At 59.6% G+C, this 25,534-nt stretch overlaps 5 protein-coding genes across 15 annotated transcripts; 1 reads left to right on the top strand and 4 right to left on the bottom strand.

Moving 5' to 3' along the window:
* LOC110403173 (nuclear cap-binding protein subunit 2) lies at nucleotides 104-2,976 on the top strand. The gene is made up of 4 exons (XM_021406123.1): nucleotides 104-240; nucleotides 381-562; nucleotides 1,441-1,579; nucleotides 2,224-2,976. The coding sequence occupies exons 1-4, from the start codon at nucleotides 154-156 to the stop codon at nucleotides 2,320-2,322; spliced, it is 507 nt and encodes a 168-aa protein (XP_021261798.1). The 5' UTR covers nucleotides 104-153; the 3' UTR covers nucleotides 2,323-2,976.
* LOC110403171 (serine protease 23-like) lies at nucleotides 3,298-7,980 on the bottom strand. 3 transcript variants are annotated; one of them, XM_021406117.1, is made up of 3 exons: nucleotides 6,957-7,980; nucleotides 6,677-6,718; nucleotides 3,298-6,267 (listed from the first exon to the last, which is right to left on the bottom strand). In XM_021406117.1, exons 1-3 carry the CDS (start codon nucleotides 7,187-7,189, stop codon nucleotides 5,202-5,204), a joined length of 1,341 nt encoding a protein of 446 aa, XP_021261792.1. In that variant the 5' UTR covers nucleotides 7,190-7,980; the 3' UTR covers nucleotides 3,298-5,201. The 3 variants fall into 3 exon arrangements, with proteins under 3 accessions (XP_021261792.1, XP_021261793.1, XP_021261794.1); XM_021406118.1 differs by lacking the exon at nucleotides 6,677-6,718; XM_021406119.1 differs by lacking the exons at nucleotides 6,677-6,718; nucleotides 6,957-7,980 and adding an exon at nucleotides 6,370-6,670.
* On the bottom strand, nucleotides 8,126-17,285 carry SLC7A3 (solute carrier family 7 member 3). 6 transcript variants are annotated; one of them, XM_021406107.1, is made up of 13 exons: nucleotides 16,958-17,285; nucleotides 15,793-15,991; nucleotides 12,646-13,048; nucleotides 12,279-12,437; nucleotides 12,022-12,202; nucleotides 11,796-11,908; nucleotides 10,990-11,212; nucleotides 10,682-10,821; nucleotides 10,500-10,602; nucleotides 9,856-10,067; nucleotides 9,293-9,459; nucleotides 8,973-9,081; nucleotides 8,126-8,843 (listed from the first exon to the last, which is right to left on the bottom strand). In XM_021406107.1, exons 3-13 carry the CDS (start codon nucleotides 13,013-13,015, stop codon nucleotides 8,707-8,709), a joined length of 1,914 nt encoding a protein of 637 aa, XP_021261782.1. In that variant the 5' UTR covers nucleotides 13,016-13,048; nucleotides 15,793-15,991; nucleotides 16,958-17,285; the 3' UTR covers nucleotides 8,126-8,706. The 6 variants fall into 6 exon arrangements, with proteins under 6 accessions (XP_021261782.1, XP_021261779.1, XP_021261781.1 ...); XM_021406104.1 differs by having other exon boundaries at nucleotides 8,701-8,843; nucleotides 15,793-15,970; XM_021406106.1 differs by having other exon boundaries at nucleotides 8,701-8,843; nucleotides 15,793-15,932.
* LOC110403172 (atherin-like) lies at nucleotides 17,158-20,520 on the bottom strand. Of its 4 annotated transcripts, none has more exons than XR_002441541.1 (8): nucleotides 19,942-20,520; nucleotides 19,730-19,852; nucleotides 19,234-19,359; nucleotides 18,835-18,888; nucleotides 18,129-18,313; nucleotides 17,682-17,754; nucleotides 17,497-17,605; nucleotides 17,158-17,349 (listed from the first exon to the last, which is right to left on the bottom strand). XR_002441541.1 is itself a non-coding variant. In XM_021406121.1 (8 exons), exons 1-8 carry the CDS (start codon nucleotides 20,471-20,473, stop codon nucleotides 17,306-17,308), a joined length of 1,209 nt encoding a protein of 402 aa, XP_021261796.1. In that variant the 5' UTR covers nucleotides 20,474-20,509; the 3' UTR covers nucleotides 17,158-17,305. The 4 variants fall into 4 exon arrangements, 2 of the variants coding, with proteins under 2 accessions (XP_021261796.1, XP_021261797.1); XM_021406121.1 differs by having other exon boundaries at nucleotides 17,497-17,568; nucleotides 19,942-20,509; XM_021406122.1 differs by having other exon boundaries at nucleotides 17,497-17,568; nucleotides 18,129-18,229; nucleotides 19,942-20,508.
* On the bottom strand, nucleotides 20,637-24,758 carry SNX12 (sorting nexin 12). The gene is made up of 4 exons (XM_021405957.1): nucleotides 24,532-24,758; nucleotides 23,110-23,205; nucleotides 22,786-22,910; nucleotides 20,637-22,283 (listed from the first exon to the last, which is right to left on the bottom strand). Exons 1-4 carry the CDS (start codon nucleotides 24,694-24,696, stop codon nucleotides 22,181-22,183), a joined length of 489 nt encoding a protein of 162 aa, XP_021261632.1. The 5' UTR covers nucleotides 24,697-24,758; the 3' UTR covers nucleotides 20,637-22,180.

Here is a 25,534-nt window from a genome sequence, read left to right as displayed (position 1 = left end):
TGATTGGCTGCCCGGCTCGGTCGCCCCGCCTTTCCGCCCCGCGTGGCCAATCAGGCGGCGCGGCGGTTGGCGTGCCCGCCTGTCCGCTGTCCTGTGGCGCCGCGCCGGTTCTGGAAGGATCCCGAGAGCAGGGCCCTGCCGGGCGCGGGCGAGATGTCGGGGCTGCTTCATACCACGTTAAGCGGGCTCAACAGCGACTCCTACTGCGAGATTAGCCGCTACCGAGACCAGCACTTCCGGGTGCGCGGGGGGCGGGGGGTGGAGGTGGCCGGGCCTGAGGCCGCGGGGCCTGGCCGGGCCGGGGGCTGCTGGTGGGGCACGGTCACGAGGGAGCGGGGCTGTGGGGATGTGACCCCGCCCTATGTTCTCTCTGCCCTCAGGGGAGCAAAAAGCTGCAGGAGAAGTTCCTGAAGATCTCCTCCACGCTGTACGTTGGCAACCTTTCCTTCTACACCACCGAAGAGCAGATCCAGGAGCTCTTCTCCAAGTGTGGCGATGTCAAGAGGATCGTCATGGGGCTGGACAAGATCAAGAAGACACCCTGCGGCTTCTGCTTCGTGGAGTATCCTTTCTGTTCCCTGTCCACAGTGATCACAGCTGTCAGAAACCCAAAAAGGAGTGAAATGTGCTCCTACCAGGCACGTTGCTGCCTGCATTCCCACCACCACCCAAACCGTACTGCGTTGCCGTGGGTGCAGGTCGTGCATGGATGCTGAGCCCTTGTATGGCCCAAGTTAAGGGCACGTGCTCACGTTCTCACCTTGGCTTCACACCTGCAGAACCAGCAGAGCGATCTGTGGCACTGTTCCCAAGCATGGGGTATGCGCTCATACACGTTGTGCTGCGAGCTGTCTCTGCAGAGCTCTCCTGTGAGGCCAGAGCCTCCTGTTCAAATTCAGCTGAGTTTAATATGGTATAAAAAGGCGTTAGATTTCTTGCCCTTAGCAAGGTCTTAACAGTTTGTTTTATCTACTTGTGAAATAAGCAATACAAAGCTTTTTCTTGTCTGCACAGGTACCAACGTTACAGTTCAGGACCTGAGGAAGGAGTGGGAGCTGTTTTCAGCTTGGATTTGTATGAGTGCAGCTTTTTGATGATAGAATCACAGAATCAGAGAATGGCCTGGGTTGAAAAGGACCTCAAAGATCATCGAGTTTCAAATCCCCTGCTGAGTGCAGGGTCGCCAACCACTAGACCAGGCTGCCCAGAGCCACGTCCAGCCCGGCCTTGAATACCTCCAGGGACAGGGCATCCACAACCCCCCTGGGCAACCTGTTCCAGTGCGTCACCACCCATGGAAAAGAGCAGGAAAAGTAGAAAAGGCTGGAAGGCAGGGAGGGCTCTTCCGTTTCTTAAATACAACCGTTTGTAGGGTTTTGGTTTTTTTTTCCCTGCAGGCAGCAAAATGGCACGTTTAGTTTTCCTTATAGTACGTTTCAGATATTACACGAGAGCAGATGCTGAACACGCAATGCGATTTATCAACGGCACCCGGCTCGATGACCGCATCGTTCGGACAGACTGGGATGCAGGATTCAAGGAGGGACGGCAGTATGGAAGAGGAAAGACTGGTGGACAGGTAAAGGCAATGCCAGCTCAGACCTTGAATACAGTCCCCCTAGGGCAGTGCAGTTTTGCTCATTTTGTCTCATGCAGAACAGAATGTAGATGTAATGAACTTTAGGTGATTTTGGTAACTAGTGCTACCTTGATATTAAGAGCTGGAAGTATAACTATGGCTACTGCTGGATAGAACTCCAAAATTCCTGGCAATGCAAGCAGAATTTTCCTCATTCCAGGCTAGCACTCTTTAAATGATGCAGAATTTGAATGGAGAGGGAACACAACTTCTAGATCAATCTCATGAGCCATCCGTTTGCCCTGTGAGAAGCTAAATTTCTTTTGCAGATTTCTGGAGGGCTGGGGAAGGGAGAAATGCTCTGGAGGCCAAGCCTAGCAATTCAGAAAGCTGGAAGCTGGATGACGTAGCTGAATCAAAATATTTTGGGGTCATCCTTGCTTCCTCTCTAAAAAGACCTCAGACAGCAGATGTATCTTCATTTGTCACTTGCACCATCTGTTTGGTGGGTTATTTGAAGAGATTTCAAATTGAGTCAAAGTGCTTCTCACCTGAACTTCATTTCTTAACCTACTGAGCAAGGAAATGGTGATGATTCTGAAGCCTAGCATGATGCTAATACCTGTGTTACTGCCTTGCCCCAGGTGCGAGATGAATACCGGACAGACTACGATGTGGGAAGAGGCGGTTTTGGCAAGATTATACAGATGCAGAAGGCAAATCAACAGCCTGCAGTCTATTAATTGCCTCATGGCTCATAGAGGGCTCTGTTCCTCTTGAGCTAGCCGTGTTCTCGCGTTTTGGATTGGGGTAGGGAGTGAGATCCAAGTTCCAGCAAAAGGTGACCCTCCTTAGACGTTGGATATACATGTGTTCGTTCCCCCTTTCTTCTGGGTTAGAGAGGATGTTCTGTGCTGATACAGGGCAACAAGGGAAACAAATGGACAACTCTGCAGGATTCTGGTAAGAAGAAATGCAGCATGTCACACACACCTCATGCTAGGACGTACTCTTCGCATTACAGCTAAGCAGTTGGCTTCTTCCAAGCCATGATTGCAGCTGTGGTTGCTCTCAGATAGAACTTTGTGAACTGTGCCACTGTTGGAGCCCTCTAGGTGCCCGGGCACCTTGTTGGGATGCACAGAAGTTTCAGAGTCTAATTTACAAGCTCATCTGCTTACAAAGCAGTTTCACTGTTTGGATGAGAGAAGCTGAGCATGGTCTTACTGTCCACTTGGAGGTGCTTGCCTGTACATCTAGCCCTTGGGTTGGTCAGGGCCTGCAGAGCCTTTCTCTTCATGATGCCCCAGTGCTGCCTGCTTTTTCAGATCCTCACTGTTCGGCATGATTTTGTTAAAAGTTTCTTTCAATTTTTTAAATAAACAGTGAGTCCTATACCTGTTGCAATCTGTGCATCAAAACCTCTGGCTCTATGACAAGAGCTGGGGGGAACATCTCCTGATGGTATTTTAGAGTTGCTGTCACTTGTAAATGCTAAGATGGAGGGCACAAGTCTTGCTATATTTTTATTGGCTTCCCTCTTACTACTGGCTTTTCCTCTTCTGCTTTGCAATAGCTGATGACTGATAGCAGAAGGAAATTGCTTATAAGGTGTACGTCTGCTCTGAATAAGAAGTCTTTATGTTTCATACCAACGGATTCCAGGAAAACTTGTGATCTTGTCACTTGTTCCACAATGTGAGGCATATATGAAGCAATATATAAGTTTAATGGGCATTTAAGAGAAGAAGGAACCAGAAACTCCCTTCCCTGTATTCATGATAGGCTTTCTTCCCCATTTGAGAGAAGCATGGCTGATACTCTGAAATTTTTCCTAGAGTCCAAACAAGGGACCAGAGAAGATTAAAACCCCCACTCATCTGTCCCCAGAAACCTCTCAGCAAGGGTTGGTGATTTCATTGGACAAGTAAAATTCTGACTACATTGGTTTAGTATGGTGTAAATTATAGCAGCTGCTCCTTGTCCAGTAATGTGTAATCATGATTTTTCATGCACTGTCTCATCCAAGATAATATATACTGTTCTACTGCACACCCATGTGTAGACCAGGCATACAATTTAAATTATTTTAACTCTCACAGCTGAGCAGGATGGGATGTAGCGTTAAGGTCTTGAAACATCTCCTCCTTGCTTGTTTTGCAAGTCAGGTTGCTGCATTCTGACAGCTGTGACAAGTCTTGAAGGAGCTGCGTGTTTAGACCTCACCTGACTGAAGAAATGACAGTTGACAAACCTGTGATACGGGCTGCTCCTGAGATGCAGTGAAAAGGAGCAGGACGTTGAATTTAAAGAGAAAAATCTAAGGAGTTGTCTGCCCAGCCTGGCAAAGCAGCATCAGCATGAGGTCCCTCCGGGGGGGATATGGATTGCATAGAGAAATTGCTTGGGCAAACAGCAAGCAGAAGGGAAAATGTGAGAAAGACAGGAAAATCTGCTATGAAACTCTTCTGTTAGCAACAGAATCTCGTGTATGTGAGGTAGGGAAACAGGGCAAGCTCTCGGTTTGCTCCAGGTATGGCCTGTTGGTCATGTCATTCCTATGCGTGTGACAGAGCATGTAGAAATCTGTTCAGTCGAGAGCCTGGGCTGTTCACCCCTGTGGCAGGCATGTCTGTCCCTACTTTTCGAGATGCTGCAATTTCTTCTGTACACACGTCTGCCTGTGCTGCTCATTTCAGCCTGGAGGGAAGGTACCTCCCTCCTTCAGCAAGTCCCAAACCAGTGTTTGCAACCTGTGCACCATTCCCCTTTCAGCATAACATTTGCAGAGAGATTTGTGCTGACATTTATTCAAATACACGTATTTGCTTAAAAGAATCCATCTCAAACACTAAAGCTGCAGTAAATGCCTTCCTTCTAAAGCCACCCATCCCGCAGAGAACCAAAGAGAGATGAGAAGGTTTACAAGTAAGCAGGCAATCCCAGCTCTTAGCCTGTGCTATAGCATGTAGGTACCTACATGGCACCATGCTGCAGCAGTCAGAAGAGCCATCCTTGCCAGGAGTGTGATCAAACACCAGGGCTGCCAGCATGCTGGAGCAGCCCCACCTGCCCTGGCCGCGCTCCTTGCTGGAGCACTGTGCCCAAAAGCCTCGGGCTCCAGGGTTGCCTTTCAGGCATCTTTCATCAGCCACACAAAGGCGCCGTTAGAAGAAAAAATCCTTTGTCCTCACAGAACTGGGGCAGTGCTGAGCAGGGCAGCACAGCCAACAAACCGAGACACCTGAAGTGACCCAATGGAAACAGTACAGCTGGGCAGCAAGCCTGTTGCTGCCTCTCCGAGTCGTTAGCAGTTAACCTGCTGCAGACAGCAGCCACCAGACCTGGCTCTTTTAGCAAGGAACTCCAGTGCCGAGTTCACAGTGACCAAAGGAGCTTACACACTCTTCAGGTTTAGCTGAGTCTTTCCACTGGATCCCATGTGCTTTGCAGAGACCCTGTTACTCCAGGACAGAATGAAGTTTAGCAATGGAGCAGTTTTGGCAGGCAATGCTTCTCACACTCCTCAGCCTCATGCACACTTAGGAGCACCACACTCAGAGCCGTCTTCACTGGGGAGGGGAGGGGAGGGGAGGGAAGGGGAGAGGGAATGCTCTGGTTCTCATTCATTCTGGCAGCTTTTATAGTCCCCTTTGATCCAGTAACAAATCTGAGCAAACTTGGGAGCAGTCAGGCGAACGGCAACGTTATAGTCGTGCTGCTCCCCCGCCACTTCCAGCCACTGATGCCCAGAGAAGATGCCAATCACCTTCCTCTCCCACTTGTGCCGCGCAGGATCCCACACCTTGCCATACACCCCAGAGCCGGATGCACCGGGCCTGGCATCGCAGTGCTGGTAGATGAGGTGTGCCGTCTCATCCTCCACCGCACAGAAGCGGTATACCAGCTCTCCCGGCCGGTCACTGTCAAACCCCGAGAAATGAATCCTCCTCCCGGCCATCTCCTCCGCTGCCGGAGCCACCGTCAGCTCCATGTGCGGGCGCCGGTGCGGTCTGCGCAGCTCCAGAAGGGCGTAATCATAGTCCATGCTGACCGAGTTGGGGCTCTGGATCCAACCCTTGGGCACCTGCGTGCGCCGCACGCGAGCCCAGCGCATCACCGGCCTCCCCGTGCCATTGGCCGGCGTCAGGAAGCCCACCTTGATCTTCTTGGCGCCCTTCACATACTCTTGGCCATCGTGGACACAGTGGGCGGCCGTGAGGACGTGCTGCTCGGACACCAGCACCCCCGTGCACCCGGTGGAGATCTTGACTGTGGTGGAGAAGGGGTAGTCCATCAGGAAGTGGTTCCCGCTGATGGAGAACCGCCCATCCGTGCCGTAAATCTGGCGCTTGCGCCGCGCACGCCTCCTCGGCCACCTCCTCTCCGTGCTGCCCCCTCCGGGGCTCAGCTCCACCGTCGTGAGGGTGCGGGTGCCGTTGGCGTACAGTGTCTCATAAAAGAGGTACTCCTGGAAGTCCTGGGGGAGCAGGGCGGCCTCCCGCCGGACACACGCCTCGTCGCAGCGCGTAGCCAGCTCCAGCACGGGCTGCGCCGAGAACCGCGCTCTGCCCAGCTGCAGCGTGGACCGGGGAACGAGGGTGGGAAGGAGGCTCCCAGCTGCAGTGCTGGGAAGGAAGGAAAGAAGGAGGATGGCAACCACCTGGCAGCGAGTCATCTTTCCAGACCTGCAAAGGCAAAGTAAGGAGACTAGTAAGCCTGCCTGATTAGAGCCAGCCACCTGCTGCGGCTCATGGCTCGGGGATTATCGCCTGCACGTGGCCCCTCACCAGCTGCTGGGTCATGCATGCTTAAGCTGCTGCCTGGAGCTGTGTGACTAACTAGAGACGATAGAAATCTACCCGAGCCTTTGATCCCCTGCAGCTCTTTTGGATGGCAATGCCCGGCGGTGCTGCAGGAGTATTGCAGCAATACCACGAGTGGATGAGTTTCCTCTGTCACGCCAGCAATCCTGCTGCTCGGACGTTGATCCCCTGGGTTCCAGGGCTCAGCCCTGCCGACAGGACAGGGACACGTCCCACCCAGCAGCCACAGTGCCCGGTGACCCGCGGGGAGGATGAGGAGGTGTGACAGTACCTGCTGCCTGCAGAGGAAGATGACAGCTCCGTCCCACTATTCCTACAGGGGAGAGGAAGGTGCATGAGCTCCAGGGCTAGACCTGAGTCGAAGTATTTGGTGTCACAGTGCGGCGAGGACAAGGCAGCCGGTGTTAACTCCAAGGTGGATTACTGCACCCCATCTAAAACTCAATCTGCCATCGCTTCCCCATGTGCCAGCCCCCCCCTGGGGTGTATGGGGCAGGTTCCCAGCTCCCTGCACCGCTCAGCCCTCCGCTCCCATCCTGCCCTCAGCGTACCGAGATGGACAGATCAGCCAGAGCACAGGACGAGCCCCGTGTCCCCCCAAGGCAGCCGGGGTCTGCGTGGACACGTGGCAGCGTGCTGGGTTATGAAAGTCGCAGGGGAGCGGGGGTGGAGCCATGCAGGGAGGCCGAGAGCCACGAGCTCTCCTCTCCGCACCCCAACTCCTTGTGCTGCAGCTGGGCCTCATCCCAGATTTCCCCATCCACTGCCCCTCCAGCAGTGCCATGCTCCGGAGAAGCCCATGCCCGTGTCCCTGGCATTAAGGAGCTGAGGTTCATCCCTTCGCCCCGATAGGAGCGTATCCCCGATTCCCCTCCACGTGACGGAGCGCCACGTCCCTATCGAAATATCTCATCCGGCGAGGCAGCGGTTAAAGCAGTGGGAGCGGCACAGACATTTCCCTGGGGCCTACAGCTTTCTCAGGCTCCAGGGCCTCATCACCGCCTCCCCAGCGATCTGATCCGCTGGCTGGATAAGGAGGCGGAAGGCTGTTTTACGCTGCCCTGGGGCTGGCACAGCATTCCCCATGGGGCCGGGCGTGGGCACTGCCATGCTCACAGGCCTGCACAGGGACACGGGGCACCAGGACGTGGGATGCAGTAGGGTGGCAGACCCTCTCCTCCCCACAGAGCTCCGGGGCCGACGGTGGGGCCCTCCCTGCTGGCCCCACGCTGACCCCGCTCCGCTGCCAGGAAACGAGGAGATGCGAAACCTATGTAAAATCCATCTGCCCTAAATTAGTTTATTTATTTCACAAAATAATCTGTCAGGGCTGATTGAGACCAGGCCGGAATCTGGGAAATCATCTTCTCCCAGCAACGCGGCCCAGATCCTGGCTGCGCCTCCGCCGCAGGCCCAGCGGGAGCCCCAGGGGGCTATTACTGCAGCAGTGGCACACGATGACACATTGCCACGGGCACAGGGCCCGGCCCACCACTGTCCCACACCTGGTACCAGGAGCATGGGGCTGGGCACCCCACAGCACTGCTCCCCACGTCATGGGGAGCAAAGGACACAGAGATGGACTGTCCCCAGCCAGGCACGGAGGACTGTGGCTCCAGCCCCCAGCCCAGGCTGCAGGACACAGGCATTGAAGTGCGACGCAGCTGGACCCACAGAGCCGAGCAGTTAAAAAAAAACAAAACAAAACCACAAAAAAACATTTAGACTTCAATAAGTATAAAAATTGACACTGAAATTCCAATTGTACCGAGGCATACGAGGCTGGACACTCATGTCTACACTGCAGACAGCATTACGAGCAGCTGAGTGTGATGCTCACACCAAGCAACACGGGCCTGGCAGCGCAGGGCTCAGCGCGGGCGTGGGATCGGATTGGGGCTGCGGGCGCTGAGCCCTGTGCTGCTGCAAGGCACCGGGCAGTACCAGGACGAGGCGCTTCCAACCTCAGTCACGACTGCATTGCCATGAATACAGCAGTACCATCACATGGAATGTACCGTGGGCAGGAGAAACAGCATGTGACAGCAGCTTTCACACTGGGAGGGCCGTACCGGTGTCATTGCCCCTCGGAGGGGCGGGAGCAGCCCCCGGGCCACCAGCGTTCCCCCAGCCCGGGGTTTCCTCTCCGCGACCTCTGCTCAGCAAGGGGAAAGGGCAGCGCACGGCAGACTCTGGGCTCAGGCCCCACGGGATGGCTGTGCTGAGCGGTCTATGGTCCCGTACCAGCACTGCAATACTGAGAGTCCTCCGAGTACCGATGTCGATCTCAGCCACCGCCTCTCAGATCGCAGCAGCCCCAGGGCTGAGCTCCATCCCCGGGTGGTGTAGAGGGTTCTCGGTCGTGGCACCTCGAAGCTCTTTTGCATTTTTCCCTTCCACGCTGTTCCGAATGCCGTAGCCAAAGTATATCACAAAACCTGCAAGGGAGGTCCTGCCATGAGCCACATAGAACCAAAACTGCCTCCCCGGGCCACCGACAGGCAGGAGCTGGAGAAATGAGACACCCGCAAGGGTTGGGGCACCACGCTCCCCTTCAGGACACCTACCCACAGCCATCCATATGGCAAAGCGCACCCAGGTGCCAGTACTCAGCTGCACCATCAGCAGGATGTTAACGAAGATACTGCAGAGTGGCAGGAGCGGGAGGAAAGGTACCTGCAAGGGACAAGAGGTGCCACCTTAGGCATGCCCAAGGGACCTGGCTGGGCTCGAGAATGCTCTACCACTTGGGTGCTTCCGTTCCAGGGGCTGTGCCTTAGAGCCATGTCTCTGGGCTCTGGATATTCCTGGATGGCGAAAGCCCAGCAGCAATCCCAGCAGATCCTGCACCAGCCTTGGGCGCAGAGCTCTTGGAGGCTGCACTCACCTTGAAGTTCAACCGCACATTGCTCTGTGGCTGCCTCCAAATGATGATGGTGGGGATGAGCAGAGCCACGAGGAGTAGCACCAGGACCAAGATCCAGGCCACGTTGGCCTCCTTCAGCGCCTTCACCTTGAGGGTCAGCACCACACAGATGACCGTGACCAGCGCAGCTGCAAGAACGGAGCCCATCACCATGCTGCACAGCAGGCAGTTGCACAGACCTCGCCTCCCTGCCACCCTGTGGGCTGCTGGGCTGAGCCAATCCCTCCTCCTGGTCATGTACAGGTCCTCCAACCCCCACCCAAGGCCTCATGGAAGCACTTTGCCAGGAGAAACTTACCAGCCTGGCAAGCAGAGGGAAGCCTGCACTCAGCTGGGCTCAAACCCAGTTCTGGCACTTCCCCAGACCTTGCTGGGCTGCCCTGCTCTGCCTGCACAATGAAACCATTGATGCATTGATCAAAGCTCCCTAGGTCTGCAGGGACCAACACGCCCCAGCCCCTGGCACAGCAACGAGCCAGTGATGTGGCAGGACATGCAGGAGCCACTGCCTCCCACTCACTCACCCATGATCGAGACGCAGATATACACGATGCGCCCTGAGAGCGCCGTGGGAGCGTCTGCAGATGGATTGAAGAGCGCTGCAAGGGACAGCATCTCCTTCTGTTTGGTGCCCGTGGCAGTGATGTTTGGGTTCATGACGACCCTCTCCTCCTCGTTCCCATTCAGCTCCAGCATCTCCATGGCCTTCGGGGAGTTCAACTGCCCAGACTGGTACCTGAACACAGCAGACTTGCTCAGTGCTGCACAAACTGCAGTGCAGTCCAAGGATGCTCCCAGCCCAGGGGCACAGTAACACCCGCTGTACCCCTCCTGCTCCTCCAGCCCCATGCCAGGAGGCAGCAGTCCCATGGATGGCACAGGCTGCCCAGGGAGTGGTGGGGTCACCGTCCCTGGAGGTGCTCCAGAACCGTGGAGATGTGGCACTGAGGGACCACTGCTATGATGGGCATAGTGGGGTGGGCTGGGGTTGGACTTGGGGATCTTATTGTTCTTTTCCAACCTTAATGATTCTATGCTGTGCCTGGAGGCCCCAAGCAGCCTTCACCTCATGGCTTGAGCTGTGGCCACAAGCTCCACGCTCTCTACAGGGAACATCCACCCAAGGGACCATGGTGAAGGGACGCTCGGCGCAAGAGGTGGCACCCACCGGAGGATGAGCACGCACACAGCGACCAGGGAGTAGGCCAGCAGCGTGCCGATCGACATGAGATCCACCAGGTCTTTCAGGTCAAGCAGGAAGGCCAACACCGCTGCAACGAGGACGGAAAGCGTGAGCACAGCCCTGGGCCGAGGGGCGACTGAGCACAAGATGGCCACCAGGAGCGTTACCTGCGAGCAGCCCTGAGGTGATGGTGGCTGAGAGAGGAGTCTTTGTGCGGCTGTTGATTCTGGAGAGGAACTTGAAGAGCAGCCCATCCTCTGCCATGGCGTAGATCACACGTGGCATGGGAAACATGGAGCCCAGCAAGCTGCCATGGGGAGAGGCGGCTCAGAGCTGGCCAGAGGGCCAGCAGCCAGGGAGGGAAGGGACTGGCTTGTGCCAGGGGAAGGACGGAAGCCACACAGGGCAATGCCTGGGGCAGGTATCCCCAGCCCGTGCTGAGCCAGGTGATACCACAAACAGGGGTCGGTCCTACCTGGTGGAGAGTGCACAGAGCGAGCCGATGGCGACGGCATAGCGGGCAGGCTCCCAGCCCACCTCCTTGAAAGCCTCGGGCAGCGGGCTCTTCTTATTCAGACGGAAGTAGGGCACCATCAGCGTGAGGGCCGCAGAGACCCCAAAATAGGCCACAAAGCAGATGAGGAGGGACACGATGATGCCAATGGGGATGGAGCGCTGCGGGTTCCTGGCTTCCTCCCCTGTGTGGAGGAAAGAGGCAGAGTCCGTCCCCATCCATCCTTGTGGCTGTGCCCAGCCCCACACCCCAGCCCACAGCTCCAGCTCCTGGTAAATCCAGCTCTCTGCATAAGCACGGGTGTAGCGATGCAGCAATGCACCCACGGTGCCCTCTGCCCTGAGCCTTTGCTCCTCGCAGCACTGAGCTCCCCACCAGGGGCTCCGCAGCCAGCAGAGGAGGCAGCACGGAGGCCGTGCAGAACAGCCTGTACCAGCAACCTGCTGAGCAGAGTCCTGGGGGAAGGAGAGGAAATGAAGAGGGCTCCCTGCACGCCACAGCAACTGAGTTCACACAGAACCAACATTTAAAAAAAAAAAAAAAAAAAAATCTAATATTGCTCGAGGCCAGGAAATAAGCAGAAGCAGCAGCAATTCCCAGCACTCGGCTCTGCAGCTGGAAGGCTCCCTGCAGCCCTGCTCTCGCCGCACCTCGCAGGGAGCCTTTGATGGAGCAGCTGAGGCCTTTGTGCAGCGCAGCTGGGGACGGGCCGTTCCCACAGCAGCAGGGAGCACCGTGCTCCCCCCTCCCCTCCGGGCGTTCTCTACCTGTGGTGGCGATGCAGTCGAAACCCACGAAGGCATAGAAACACGTGGCAGCGCCCATCAGGATCCCTTCCAGCTTAAAGGGAACAAACCCACCGGAGCCGAAGGCTTTCATTCTGGAAGAAGGGAGGACGGCAGTTGGGGCGGCCTCCAGCGCGCACGGCGCGGTACCAGCCCTGTGCCACGTCCCGCCAGCCGGGCCCCGTCGTGGCACACTCCTTGTCCTCACCTGTCCTCCTCTGGCTCATGCGGGCCTGTGAGGTTGACGTAGTCCTCCAGCGTGAGCTGCCAGTTCTTGATGTCTCCCTTGATGCAGCCGGCGATGAAGACGAAGGCCAGCACCAGCAGGTTCACCGCCGTGAAGATTTTGTTCACCAGGGCCGACTCGCTGACGCCGAAGGTCAGCAGTGCTGGGGACCGAGGGGTGAACAGGCTGCACCCACGCTGCGTCACCGCGGTGCCGCCGGGCCGCTCCGACACACTCACCAGTGAGCAGAGCGATCAGGATCAACGCGAAGAAATCCGGGCGCTCGGCCAGCACCCCCGGCAGGTGCAGCGTGGTCTTGTTCATGAAGAAGGTGGAGATCTGGTTCCCGATGATGTTGTCGAACGCCGCGCTCCAGGCTCGGGCCACGCTGGCTGTGCCTGGCCAACAGCAAAGCCGCTTGTCAGTCTGAGCCCTGCACGTGGCAGCGCCGGGACGAGGCAGGGCAGAGCAGCACTCCCCATCACGCAGCCCTGAGGATCCCCCAAAGCACGCAGCCCGCACCCTGCTCCCGCACCCCGCTCTAGTGCTGCTCGCCAGGACACGCCAGCCCCACGCTTCCCAGCCCCATCCGGCAGAGCCACGCACCTATCACGTAGGACAGGATGAGGTTCCATCCGGTGGTGAAAGCCCAGATCTCACCAACCGTGACGTAGCTGTAGAGGTAGGCAGAGCCGGTCTTGGGGACACGGGCTCCGAACTCCGCATAGCAGAGCCCGGCCAGTATCGACGACAGCGCGGCCACCAGGAAGCAGAGGACGATGGACGGACCGGCCGTATCCTTGGCCACTTCCCCGGTCAGCACGTACACGCCGGCGCCCAGCGTGCTGCCCACCCCCAGGGCGATGAGGTCCAGCGTGGAGAGGCAGCGTGCAAAGCGCGTCTCCTCGGAGCTCAGATCCACCACGCGCCGGCGGATCAGCTTCTTCCCAAGGCTGCTCATTTTTCCCCCGAACATTTTATCCTCTCGCCGCTCGGCTGCTCAGAGGCCCTGCAAGAGAAGTCATCGTAGCAGCGTGAAACTCAGCATCCCTCAAGGAGCTGATACAATGCCCCTGCCACCCCGCAGGAGCAGCAGTCCCTTGGCCGACCCGTCGAGCCCCAGGCACACTGCTGGGATGGAGACCCAGCAACGTGGGGCTGCACACCCACCTGCACAGCCCCTGCGCCAGTCCCAGCAGCAGGAAACCGAGCCGGAGACAAACCCAGTGCGTCAGCAACACGAAACGGGCTCCTTAAGCAAACACTGTGTGGTCCCAGCCCCGAGGCCCCGGGCACATCCCAGAGCCTGCCCGTTGTCTTCGAGCAGCTCCCTGCGTTTGGCACGCACGGAATCCCTCGGCCCAAACTTGACTGTTGGCACAGCCCTCCCAGCGAGGCGCGTGGGTGTGCGCAGCAGCACAAAGCACGCCGGGCTGATTCACGCGGACGTGTTCGTTCCTCCCAACATCTGCCCCGTGCCCTCGCTGGGGATGCGTGGCCAGACACACAGCGAGCACAGCGCGAGGCCCCGGCACGCGGCCCCTGCGTGCGGACAGCCCGTGCCCCACGGCTGAGCGTGGGGTGAATGTGCCACACCCCCAGCCCCACAGCGACCCCCAGAAATGCTCTGGATCGCGAGCGCCCCGTGGAGCTGCCCACGGGGAATGGGCAAAGAGTGAGAGATGTTCTCTCTGCTTTATAGAATCACGGGGGTTGGAAGGGACCTCTGCAGATCGTCGGGTCCCACCCCTGCTAGCACAGGTTCCCTGCAGCATGTTGTGCAGGCGGGCATCCAGCTGAGTGCTGAATATCTGCAGGGAAGGAGACCCCCGCTCCCCGGGCAGCCCGTTCCGCTGCTCCATCACCCACACAGTAAAGAGGTTCCCGCTGCTGTGAGCGCGGAACTGCCACGTTCCAGTCTGCGCCCGTTGCCCGTTGCTCTGTCGCTGCACAGCACTGAAGAGCCCGGCCCCATGCACTCGACTCCCGCACTTCAGGAATTTCTCAGCCCTGATGAGGTCTCCTTCCCCAGCCTCTCCTCCTACGGAGACCCCTGGGCTCTATGAGATCCCCCTCTTCTTTGACCGGAGGACCCCAGAGCTGCACGCAGACTCCAGACGTCTCCTTACGACGGCAGCAGGAGGGGTGACAATCACCCCCCCGCCCTGCAGACCGCACTCATCTAACGCACCCCGGAACCAGCGGCCGCCGCAGGCGCACAGCGCGGCTCCCTGCCACCGCCAGGACCCCCCGCTCCGCCCCGCACCGCTCCCCTCCAGCAGCTCTGCCCCCAGCCCGCGCCGATGCGCGCGGTCGTTCCGCCGCAAGCTCGAGACCCCGCGCTCGCTCCGAGCAGCCGCTCCGACCCCGGCTCGGGGCAGACCCCGGCCTCGTGCCAGGGGACGAGGAGCTCCCGCACGCTCCTGGCGGCGGAGGTCGGACGGCTCCGAGCGCTGCTCACGGAGCTCCGGGACCTCGGCCCCGCGCGGCACAGAAAGCGCGGGAAGGAGCGGGGCAGGAAGCGCGGAGCCGCGCGGAACCGGCGCCGCTCGAACGAGCGCGACCCAACCCCGGCGGGCACCGGCACCGGCACCGCATCCCGGGGGCAGCCCCCGCTTCCTCCCCACCGGTACCGGGTCTGCCAGGAAACGCCCGGCCCGGCGCTCGCAGAAACTCACCGGCACGGTTCGGTTCGGTTGGGTCCCGCCCCGCTCTGGGTCTGCGTGCCAAGAGCGCTGGGGGAGCACGCTTCTACCCGCGGAGAACGAGCGCGCCGAGCTGAGCCCCGCCCAGCACCGCCCTGTGCGTGGCCCACCCCGGCGCGGAGGTGAAGCCCCGTCCATCCATCCCTCCTTCCCTCCATCCATCCCGGCCCTGTCCGGCTCCTGCGTTTCAGTGCAGGGCTGGCGGGTCCCCAGCATCACGGACCGTCTCTCCTGCCTGCACCTATCCCCCCAAAATCGCAGATTTAGAGAAGAAAAAAACATTGGACGTGAGCGGGATCCCTGCTATGGCCCGGCTCACCGCCCCCGGAGCGCCCCGCGGACGGACGGACGGACGGACGGCCACACGGCCACACGGACTGAGATCCCCCAGAGCCCGGGCTGCTCAGGGGGGGGCTGGGGAGGGGGGCACACCGTGGGGCACAGCTCGGCCCCGCGGCTGCGGTGGGGCTCAGCCCGGCGGCCACGTGCTCTGCGGGACACGGGTCCCCCCCGTGCTGCGCGGACGCCGCTCGCCGGCCGCCACAGCGGAGAAACGGACAGCAACAGGCGGCAGCGGGGACGGGGAAGAGCCGTCTCCGGAGAACTGCCCCGAGCTACGGCGCTTTCTCTTCGCAGTGGGGCCCGGCAGCCCGCCCCGGAAAGCGTTCCTGATGCAGTCGGGCGCTGCTGCGTCCTTCGCTCAGCAGCGGTGCCGGGAAGCGGCCAGCCCCCCACGCAGGGCGCTGAGCTGATGGGGGGGGAGGTAGGGTGGGGGTGGAAGTCGCAGGCGGGAGCTGCTCGCAGCAGGGCAGGGTGCTGCGGGCCCCAGCAGGTGCCCACCCGCCCGCCTCGCCCCGGAGGTTGGGAGACAAAAGGCTGCGCTCGGAAAAAAAAACCGTGAGCTCAACGTAGTGGAACTGCGAGGCGGCATTTTGGATGTGACGCAGGCTCTGATCTCTCCGTTCCCGCGCAGATGAACGAATGAACGAACGAACCGTGCCCCCCACCCCCTCCCGGCTGCCCCCGCCAAGAAAGGAAGCGAACTCACGGCTCAGGTAGAGAAGCTCCGTGCTATCTCGCTGCCGGCACCCGCCGCGCTTCTTTGCCCTCCCCCGGCTCCGCCACGTGGCACGGCCCCGCTGAAAAAGCCACGCTCCCTGCGGTGCGTGGGCAACGGCGGCGTGGGGGCTGCAATGGGGCAGCACCGGGGCATCCCCGGCACAGCGCTGTGAGGAAATGCCCGACCCCTGGAATAACCCGAGAGTCAGAGCTGGGCTGATGACGTCGGGCCTGTTCCCAGAAGTCACCGTAGAACAGCAGCCAACCCTCCCCCCCCCGGGGACGCTTTGGGGCAGAGGGCAGCACCGGGGCGCAGAGCAGGACGAGCCCACCAGCTGGTTTCCACCCCACCCCATCCAGCTCCCGTCCATCCCCACGGTGCCCCGTCCTCATCTCATCCAACGCGGGGCCCCGATCCAGCCCGGGGGGGCAGAGCGGGCCAAGCGCACGTCCCAGCAGGAGCTGCAGGAAGGCAGGCAGCGGCAGCGCTTGCTTAGCTGGCACGATGCGGAAGCACAGGCAGCTCCAGCTCAGAAAGGGCCAGAAAAACTCTGCAGGAGCAGCCCCGAATCAGCCCTGGGAGCTCCATCACTACGAGCAGAGCAGAGGTGGGAGGCAGAGCATGGAGCATCGCCCGGCAGCCGCCCCATGAGCAGACAAAGGGACGCGCAGCCACCCCAGGAAGGGACAGGGGCTGCCCGTGGCATTCGGAGGCGGCCAAAAACAGCAGCCTGAGATAAGAGGGGAGCAGGAGCAAACCAACCTGCCCAGCCCAGCCCCAGGGCCCTGCTGGCAAAACGCAGCAGGGCTCTGCAGGGCCTCACCCAGACGCCACGCAGTCGGACGAGGCACCCACGCCAAGCTAGCACAGGTAGAAAGCAGCAGGGCAGGGCTTGCAGACAGCGCTTCCCGCACCCACAGGCAGGAACAGGGAAGAGCTGAGCCCCATGTGCTACTTCCGTGCCCTACACACAAACCACCAGCTAAGCTGGCGAGAAGAAGCTAACAGCTGCAGAAGCCAAATATGCCATCAGAAAGCATTGGCTCTACACGCTCCCAGCATGAACAAGGTTAAGGGAGAAACCTCCCCACGCAGCTGCCTGCCACCGCCATGGTGTCACCAGCACGTGTCCGAGCATCCTGCTCAGACGTACCTGGACTTGTCCAGAAAGGCCTGCCTGCAGCCAGGCCGTGCTTCAGTCCACCACCACCATCTGCCTCCTCCCTGCATGCAGCAGACCCAAAGTCTGGCCTGGCAGAAGCCTGAGATAGAGCTGTCCCCTCTGCCCAGCCCCTTGGGGAAGAGCGGGCAGCGCAGGGCACTAGGCCTCCGAGAGCAGACAGCAAGCAGCACTGCAAGAAAAGACACGTTTATTTTAAATACAAGGAGTTAAAAAATCCATTTGTGCAAGCGCTCTAAATACCACTGCCCAGCAGCTCAGGTGCCTGGACAAGTCGCTGCCGTCTGTCCCGTGTGCTGGGGGAAGCTGTCAGTCTCTCCCCTAGACGCTGTTCTCATCCCCTGCAGCATCTTCTGGACAGATTCCTGGGGAACAAGAGCAGCATTCCCAGCACTCAGGCCACAGACTTTGTCCCTTCCACCCAGCACCCCTTGGTGAGCCCAGCAAGGGATCACCAGAGCGTCCCTACAACCTGAACAGAGGGGAGGGCTCACCCCAGCAAGGGGACATACCTGCTGCTCTGAGCTGAGCCTGCAAGGAGGAGATCGTCCGACGATGAGCTTCACACTGAGCAGTCTTATCAGCTGGGAGCAGGAAGCAAGTCACTGTGCTCAGCTGGTCCTGAACACCTCACCCTCAGACCTCTCGGGGCAGCAGTGGGCTCCTGTTCCACCCCAGAGCAGCCAGCCCCACGTACCTAGCTCGCCCTTCACTCGCTCCAGCTCTTTCTTTACGTGCTCCAACTCCTGGGACAGCTGGCAACCTGCAGGCTGGCAAGGGCAGGGTGTCAGGGGATGCACTGACCCATGCAGTGACCCAGCACAGGCTCTCCTGCATACTGGGACGCATCCAAAATGTCAGGACATCTAAAAGTGGCCACGATACAAGCCACGGGGGGTGTGAATGTTTCAGAAGTCCCTTAGAAATTAACTGAGCAGAAGCCTGCAGTGCCCTGAGCAGCGGAGAGGATGTAAAGCAGGCAGCAAAATGCACGAGGCCTCGTGTAAACACCAGGGAAAGGCTTGGAAACTCGGGTGCCAGCTCAGAAACCAGCAGCCCTGGCACTTCATTGCCTGCCAATGCCCTGTGGCCCAAGCCCCAGGGTGCACCGTGTTCAATGGGGCAGCACACAGCTGGCTCTTACCTGCACAGCACAGGCTGCATCCCCACAGCCTGGAGCAGGTCCAGGGCACAGTTTGCTGAGATAAGGGGACCCCACACACACCCACGTCTGGTCAGCTTTATCTGTAAAAGGAGTTTTCACTAGAAATGTAACTGCCACAGCTACCAGCCTCTCCTCAGTCAGGACACAGAGCTTCTCCAGACAAGCTGCACAGGAGAACCAAAGGCCTTTAGTTCCAGCCCCACAGCTGCTGCTGGCCTGGCCTGTTTAGGTGCTGCCCAGTGTGAGGAGAAGTGTCTCCACCTGGGTGCAAGAGGCCAGCCAGCACAGGGGGGGCACAGAGCTACAGCAAGGGCGGCACTCCCCAGCAGGAGGCTGCCAGCTGCCCTGAATGGCTGCCCCTCTCCTTACACCCCAAGCAAAAGGCAAAAATCTCACAGAACCCACTACATAAATGCAGGTTCTTCCCATTATGGCATGATCACAGACAGCTGGTTTTCAGCTGACCTTTAGCAGCTAGGAAATATAGAGTCACGGAACAGCTTGGGTTGGAAGGGACCCTAAAAATCACTCAGTTCTAACCCCCCTGCCACGGAAAACTCCGAAGACAGGCTGAGCCCAGCAGGCTGCAGGCAAAGGGCTGCATTCCTGCGTGGGACCAAGCCTCCGTCCTGCTCACCCACTCCTATGGCAATCCATGCTGAAAACAGCCGTTCTTTGTCCTCACCATTTTCCATCAGCTCTCGGGTCCTATTGCACACCGGTTCCTGAGGAGTCGATTCTGAAGCACAGTCCAGGAAACAAAAATGAAGAGCATCAGGCCCTGTTCAGAGAGTGCCCAGGCAGCAGCCAGGAAACCCCGTTCTGAGAGTGACCTAGAGCAGCAGGTTTGTTCAGGCTCTTTCTGAGTGCCTCTCCAGGGAAAGGAACTCCATGCAGCCTTGCTGCTCCATGTTTCACTGCCCTTCGTCTGAACCTAAGCACACACTGCCCCCTCCTGTCCTCAGTCAGGATCAGCCTTGGACTCTGAAGCCGAGACCTGAATACTCTCCCCAGGAGGAGCTCCCTTCCTCGCTGCCACAACGTTGGAACCTCGAAGGCTTCTGCCCAGCCCACTCCCCCTTACCTAGGTAAGTGCGCTTGCAGGAAGCCACTTTTCCCGCTGTCTGCAATCGGGAGTGAGAAGCCACAACAGGAATCGCGGTGGGAAGCCTCCGAGGGAGCTGTCTGCGGCCCCCAGCCTTGCCAGCAGCTACGGTGGAAGAACATCAAGCACAGGGACTGCAAGGACTGCAGGGACAGCCACAAGGCAGACACGCTGCACCCCTCCTCGGGCAGCTCAGGGCTCTGCCAGGCCCAGCAGCACCAGCACCCACCACCCACGGGCCCATGAGAGAGACTGAGCCAAGGGACAGCCGCTCCGAGCTGGCAGGGGGCCGGGCAGCGCCAGCACAGCGCTCACAGCACGGCCACGTTCCCTGGGCTCCCACTTGTGCTGCTGCCAGGGACTCCCCACTCCCCGCGCTCCGTCCCTTCTCTGTGCCACAGCCCAGACCTTCCCCTTTCTCCCTTCTCTAGACGCAGCATCGGGCCCCCGAAATCACCCATCACTACACAATTACTTTCTGTCGCTTTGTCCTGGGGAGGAGCCTTGGGCCCGGTGGATGGCTGTGCCAGCTGTGAGGCCCTGTTGGTGGGATGCTGCAGCCTGGACTTGGCAGCCGGCATCGCCTTCAGCTTGGTGCCTGGGGAGGAGGCAGGGGGGAACAGAGGGTGTGCTGCAGCCCCACGGCAAAGCGGGCACCGCTCGCGGAGGCCCCGGGATTCAGCTCACCTTGGGGCACGAGCAGCTTCGCAGCGGGGGCACCGGACCCTTTGTCGGCCCTGGACAGCTCCGGCCCCACGAAGCCCCGCGGCCGGGCCAGGGACGGCCTTCCACCGGCACGGCCCGGGGAGCGGGCTGGGGGCCGGCCGGGGGGAAGCTGCCCGGCCCGGCGGGGCTGCGGGCGGGCCAAGCGGGAGCACCCCCCGGCCCGGGGCAGAGGAAGGCGCCGCGGTTCCCCGCGGGGGCGGCCGAGGAGAGCGGCTCCGGACGGGCTGCCCGCGGCGGGGGGCGGCGAGGACTCGAGGGGCGTGGAGGTGACGAGGCCGGCGGCGGGCGGCCACAGCGCGCTGCTCTCCGCCGGGCCGGGAGAAGGGCCGGGAGTGGCGGCGGAGCTCGTGAGCAGGCGGGCGGCGATGAGACGGCACTCATCCTCGAAGAAACTACGGAAGAACGGGGTGAGCGGCGAGCCGCCCCCGTCCCGCAGCAGGTCGGGACAGCTCGGGGAGCCGCGCCGCAGCGCCGGCCGCTCCGCCCGCGACATCGCCCCTCCGCTCCGCTTCCGCCGCACGAGCGCCCCCTGCCGGCGGGGAGGCCGCCCCTGCTTCTCCCCGTTACATAGCGCCCCCTGCCGCGCGGGAGGCCCTCCCGCTGCCCACCCCCCCCCACCCCCACCCGCCCCGCTGCCCGCAGGACGAGGCGGAGACTTGGCTTCACAGTGGTTTAATGCGAACGGAACCGGGAGGGTACACTGGACAGAGTGGGACAGCCGGGTGGGGGCTGCCCCGCAGCGGGACGCGCAGGACGAGGGACCCTCCCCCCAAGCAGGGGCTGATGGGGACAAAGGACTTCCAGCAGCCCCACGGTCCCCGAGCAGCTCCCTCCTGGTTTCAGCCCCTTCTCATCTCTCAGCCCACCTCTCACCCTCAGCAGAACACCCAGGGGACACTACGGAGGCCGCAGGGACGTGCACGGCAAGGAGCCTGGCAGGGACGGGGGGCAGCCACCATGGGTCTGGGCTCCGAGAGAGGCTCTACCACACGCCACAACCTGAGGGAGCACCCACAAAGCTGCCAGCATTGACCTGAGGAGTCCCTGAGCATCGCCCGATGCAGCTGTGACAGCCAGAGGGGTCTCCAAAGGACAGTTCTGGTGCAGCGAGTTGCTCACAAGCCCTGGACGGTTCCCTGATCAGCCTTGTGCCTTCCGCACTGTCACTGTCTAGCTCATTGCAAAACGGAGAAAAAACAGAAATCCAACCGTCCTTATCTTGTTTCATACCAAGTGACTAACCCAGCACTGACCCAGCAGCTCCCGCTGTTCCTTACTGGAGAGGTGGTGCCACACTTACGCTGGGCTCCTCCTGCAGCAGCCAGCTGCTGTCACCTGTCACCACCGCTGCACCACAACAGCCACAGCCGCCTCCTGCTCCTCAGCCAGACCCATCTCCTCCCCTCTGCAGCTGGGGCACAGGAGGAGGTCACCACAGCTCGGCTGAACTAGAAGCATCAATGCATTTTTAAAGCTCGAGCCTGCGCTTCGACAGGCCAGGCTCGCCCAGCTTCCACATAGCAACCTGCTCACACACAGCATCAGGAGAGCACACGTCGTGGGAACCCCCCCCCAGCTGCCTGCAGCAAGCGAGAAAGGAGCGGGACCGACACTAACACAGCACACGGGTCTGTAACGCAGGAGGCTGAGCGCAGGGTTAGAGTAAGTCTTGGGCCTCAGCACTTCCAGACAGTGAAGAATGGGGGTTTCATGCAGGGTGAATGGGGTGGACGAGGGACCAACACACCCAGGCACCTACTCACTGTTTTGGATAAGCCTTACTAAAACTCTAATACCTGATGCAATCACTGACCAACATGACAACTGCTATTCTTCAGTCTCCTGCAGAGAAGCTTGGGGCTGCATGGACAGGGGAGTGAAGGTCATCTCATACCTTTCTGTACAGGGAGAGAGGCAGCTCTTACACCATAATGCCACAAGCAAGTTCCTGCTCCACACCTATTCACACCTGCCGCTAGGTGCGGGACAACACATTCACTTGCATAAATCTTCATACCTTTAGGCCAAGACCACAGCCCAGTAGAACAAGCTGCTGCCAGTTACAAAAGAGGAAAATACTGAACAAACTGCGAGGTTCAAGAGAGGAAAAGCTGGTTCAGAGAAGACAGATTTAGTGTAAAAATAAATGTCATTTTTGCAGGAGGGAGAGTGGAATGGAGGAAGACAGTGCCAGGTGCTCCTACTGGCGCACTTTCCCTGGGACGTAATTCCTATCAATAGTCTCCTCTTGCAGGAACATGTGTAAGCAGCGCTCGTTCTGTGCCAGTGGGTGCCCAGCAATTCTAGAAGAAAAATCAGAGGTGGAGGTTAGCACAGGCACCACCGAGACCCCCCCGCACACATTTTTTGTTGGCGGTGAGTGAGGCAGAGCTCCTCGCTCATGGGCAGCCAGCTCCCAGCACACCCACGCTGGCCTCAGTCCAAGGCCACTGGGTCAGTGTACAACAGGGCCAAAAAGATGCCTGAGCAGAACGTTCCCCACCACTGCAGGCACTGCAGCAGGTCAGGAGCATCCTGAGCCAACACTGCCCAGGCAGCAGATCTCTATAACACACCTGTTCTGCTAAGGTTTGCTTCACTCTCAAAACAGCACTGAACACAACCTACACAGGGGCTTAGATCTGCTTCAGAACTATGGTTTCATTACCTGGAAGCAGACACCATCCTTTAGCATAACACCTGCATGCAGCATGTCAGGATTCCTTTCTTGTTAGCCCACAACCCTCTTCTATCAGCAATAGCCAGGAGGACAAGTAGGCAGCAAGACCAGGACACCAAGCTTACTTGTTAATAAACTGTTCTAGTCCCTGTCTCCGTTCCTCAATGAAGGACTCCTCAAAGATGCCTTCGTCTCCTCGGAACGGAAGCTGTCGTTTCAAAGCTTTTCCAGGCAGCGGTGGCACTACAATCTGAAAGGAAAGAATCAGTCCTGTCAGCAGAACTGCCACCTGACAGAGGGCATCCTTCATCATCTGATACTCATCACACGGCCAGAAATCGAGCCCCAGTGGCTGCCCACCACAGCCCTCTCCTCTGGTCAAAATTATCGCTACAGCTGCTCTCACACAGCCCACTTGCAGGAATAGGCAGGTCTGAGCAAGGCCTCACCTTGCTGTCTCGTTCCAGCTCATTCTTCAGCCATTCAAAGTCACTGTATCGTCTCCTCACACACGACTCCTTCAATTTGAAGATTGGGAGATTTGTCTGTAATGAAGAGAAGCAGTTAATTTGCAAGGCGCTTCAGAAGCCAGATAGTATTTCAACATGCAATTGAAACCTGAAGCTGCATTCAGAAAACCAGGCCCCCTGAGAAGGACGCTTCGCAAGAACACCCAGCTTCGTTATTCAGGACAGAACATAAGCACTGAAGCCCTTCAGAATCAAGCGAGCACTTGCTAGGCTACTTGGAGCCAGTCATTCCCTCCCCCTCAAGTTACTATTTCAGGAACACCCTCCGCACCCAGGGGCACCCAGTGCTTACAGTACAGACAAGGCTGATTATCTTTTTTCCCCTCCCGAGTTCACTCCATTTTGAGGTGATCTACAAGACAGCTTTTCAGCCTCCTGCAGAGCAAAAGAACCTATCAACACTGGAAGAAATAAGGGAGGAAATCTTGTCCCTGCAACTGCCCAAGGCCAGACCGTGTGCTACAATCTCCTCTCAGAACAGACTGCCTGCCCCAATGGGCGAGCAGCTTTCTCCCATCTGCCCTGTGCCACTGGAGGAACCTGCAGCAGCTCCCCTTCCTTCTCCCTGACTCCAAGAGTCCGAAGACTGACAGCTCCTCAAACTTCACCTTTGCACTATCAACACGTTCTGAATCATCGTGGGAGCTGAGGCAGCACAACCTCCTGACACGCAGCACCCAGACACGCACAGGTACTGCTGCAACACAACTAACTATATACGGTCAGGCTGGACCAGGCTCTGAGTACAGATGTTCCCGTTCATTGCAGGAGTTGGACTAGATGACCCTTAAGGGTCTCTTCCAACTCAAACGATTCCATGATATCCTGATTAGGTCTTCAGAATAAAACTGCTTTCAAAGCATCTCCGTAAGAACTGGTTTTGGTGAGACAAAGATCTGCTCACTGCCATCTCTCTAGCAGGAAAAAAAATGGAATTAAAACAAAAAAAAAATAAATACCCAATCCTTCTGAAAGGCACTCAGCAGTTAAATCACGCTGTGACAGACGCTAACGCCAGCACCACAGCAGCCCAGAGGGAGCGTGTTTCAGGGGAAGCTCAATTCTACGAGCTCCAGCTCCCAGCTGCGGAGCCCAGAGCAGCTCAGCCCGGCCACGGCCCAGCGGAGCAGCTGCCACACGCTCTCCAGAACCACCACATCTCCGTACCTTGACCAAGTTTACCCCAAAAGGACGGCCGGGCTGCGCCGGGGGCAGCTCCCAGGGCACGGCTGTGTGGAGAAGGGCCTTGTGGGGCCGCAGCCCCCGGCCCAGGAACCTCAGGCCGCGCTCACGCCCTCCCAGGCCGCCCCCCGCCGCCCCCCGCCCCCGCGAGGGCCGCACCCTCATGCGGAGCTCGTAGCTGGTGTATCTGGCGCGGCCCATGCCCACGGTCTGCGGGTTGAAGATGTCGATCTCCAGGAAGTTGCTGGGCGGCCCGTACGCGTCCGTCAGGTCCTGCGGCTTGGCGTTCAGGCGCCGGGTGTCCGCCACCGCCGCCTCCGACATGGTGGTGTTGCCGCCGCCCCGCCCGGCTCGGCCCGGCCGCTGCCGCAGCCCGCGTTGCCCCGCCCGCGCATAGCGCCCCGCTGCTCGCCCGCCGTCTGCATAACGCAGGGCTTATCCAGAGTCCTGGGCCGCCAAGGCCACCCCGCTCAAGCATACTGCGCCGCCACTCGTATAGTATCCGCATAACGCAAATGTGTATTCATAGCGCAGGGCACGGGCAATCGCAACCCCGGAACCTGTATGCTCGCCGGGGCCCCGGAACCTGATTAACACGGCGAACGGGCTCGAGCCCATCGCGCTTTGCGCGTTGCTCCCGTCCTAACACCGCGCTCCCACCCCCAGCGGGGCGGTGTCTGAGCGAACCGGCTCCCCCACAAGACATGCTAAGCCCACAAAAGGGGCGCACGATGGGTGGGGGCTCGGTTATGTAAGCGCGGCCGCCGCGGTGCCCGCTGGGAGCTGTAGGCACGCGGCCGCACGGCCTGCCACGCTCGCCCGTCGGAGCCACACCCCTATCTCCCCGCCCCTCCGTGGCGGTGCTCGCCGGGAGTTGTAGTCCACCGCCCGCTCTCGGCCACGTGCCACCGCCCCGCCAGGACTACATCTCCCAGCGTGCCCCTCGCGCGCAGGCGCACAGCGCGGTGCTGCTCCCTGGTAAACAGAGCGGCGCGGCGGCGGCAGCGGAGGGTTGGGGACTGACAAAGGGGCTGCGGGCCGAGCCCATGCGTCGCCGCGGAGCGCCTCGGGCCCAGCGGGGCGCGGTGCGGAGGCGTTGAGCGGGGCCCATGGCGGAGGCGGGCGGCGCGACGGCGGCGGCACCGCCGGACATCGACCCGGA

This window comes from Numida meleagris, chromosome 8 (genome assembly GCF_002078875.1).
Source record: "Numida meleagris isolate 19003 breed g44 Domestic line chromosome 8, NumMel1.0, whole genome shotgun sequence".
In the NCBI taxonomy this organism is placed as follows: domain Eukaryota; kingdom Metazoa; phylum Chordata; class Aves; order Galliformes; family Numididae; genus Numida; species Numida meleagris.
The sequence above is the reverse complement of the archived record's forward strand: the minus strand, read 5'-3'. Positions and strand labels throughout refer to the sequence as shown.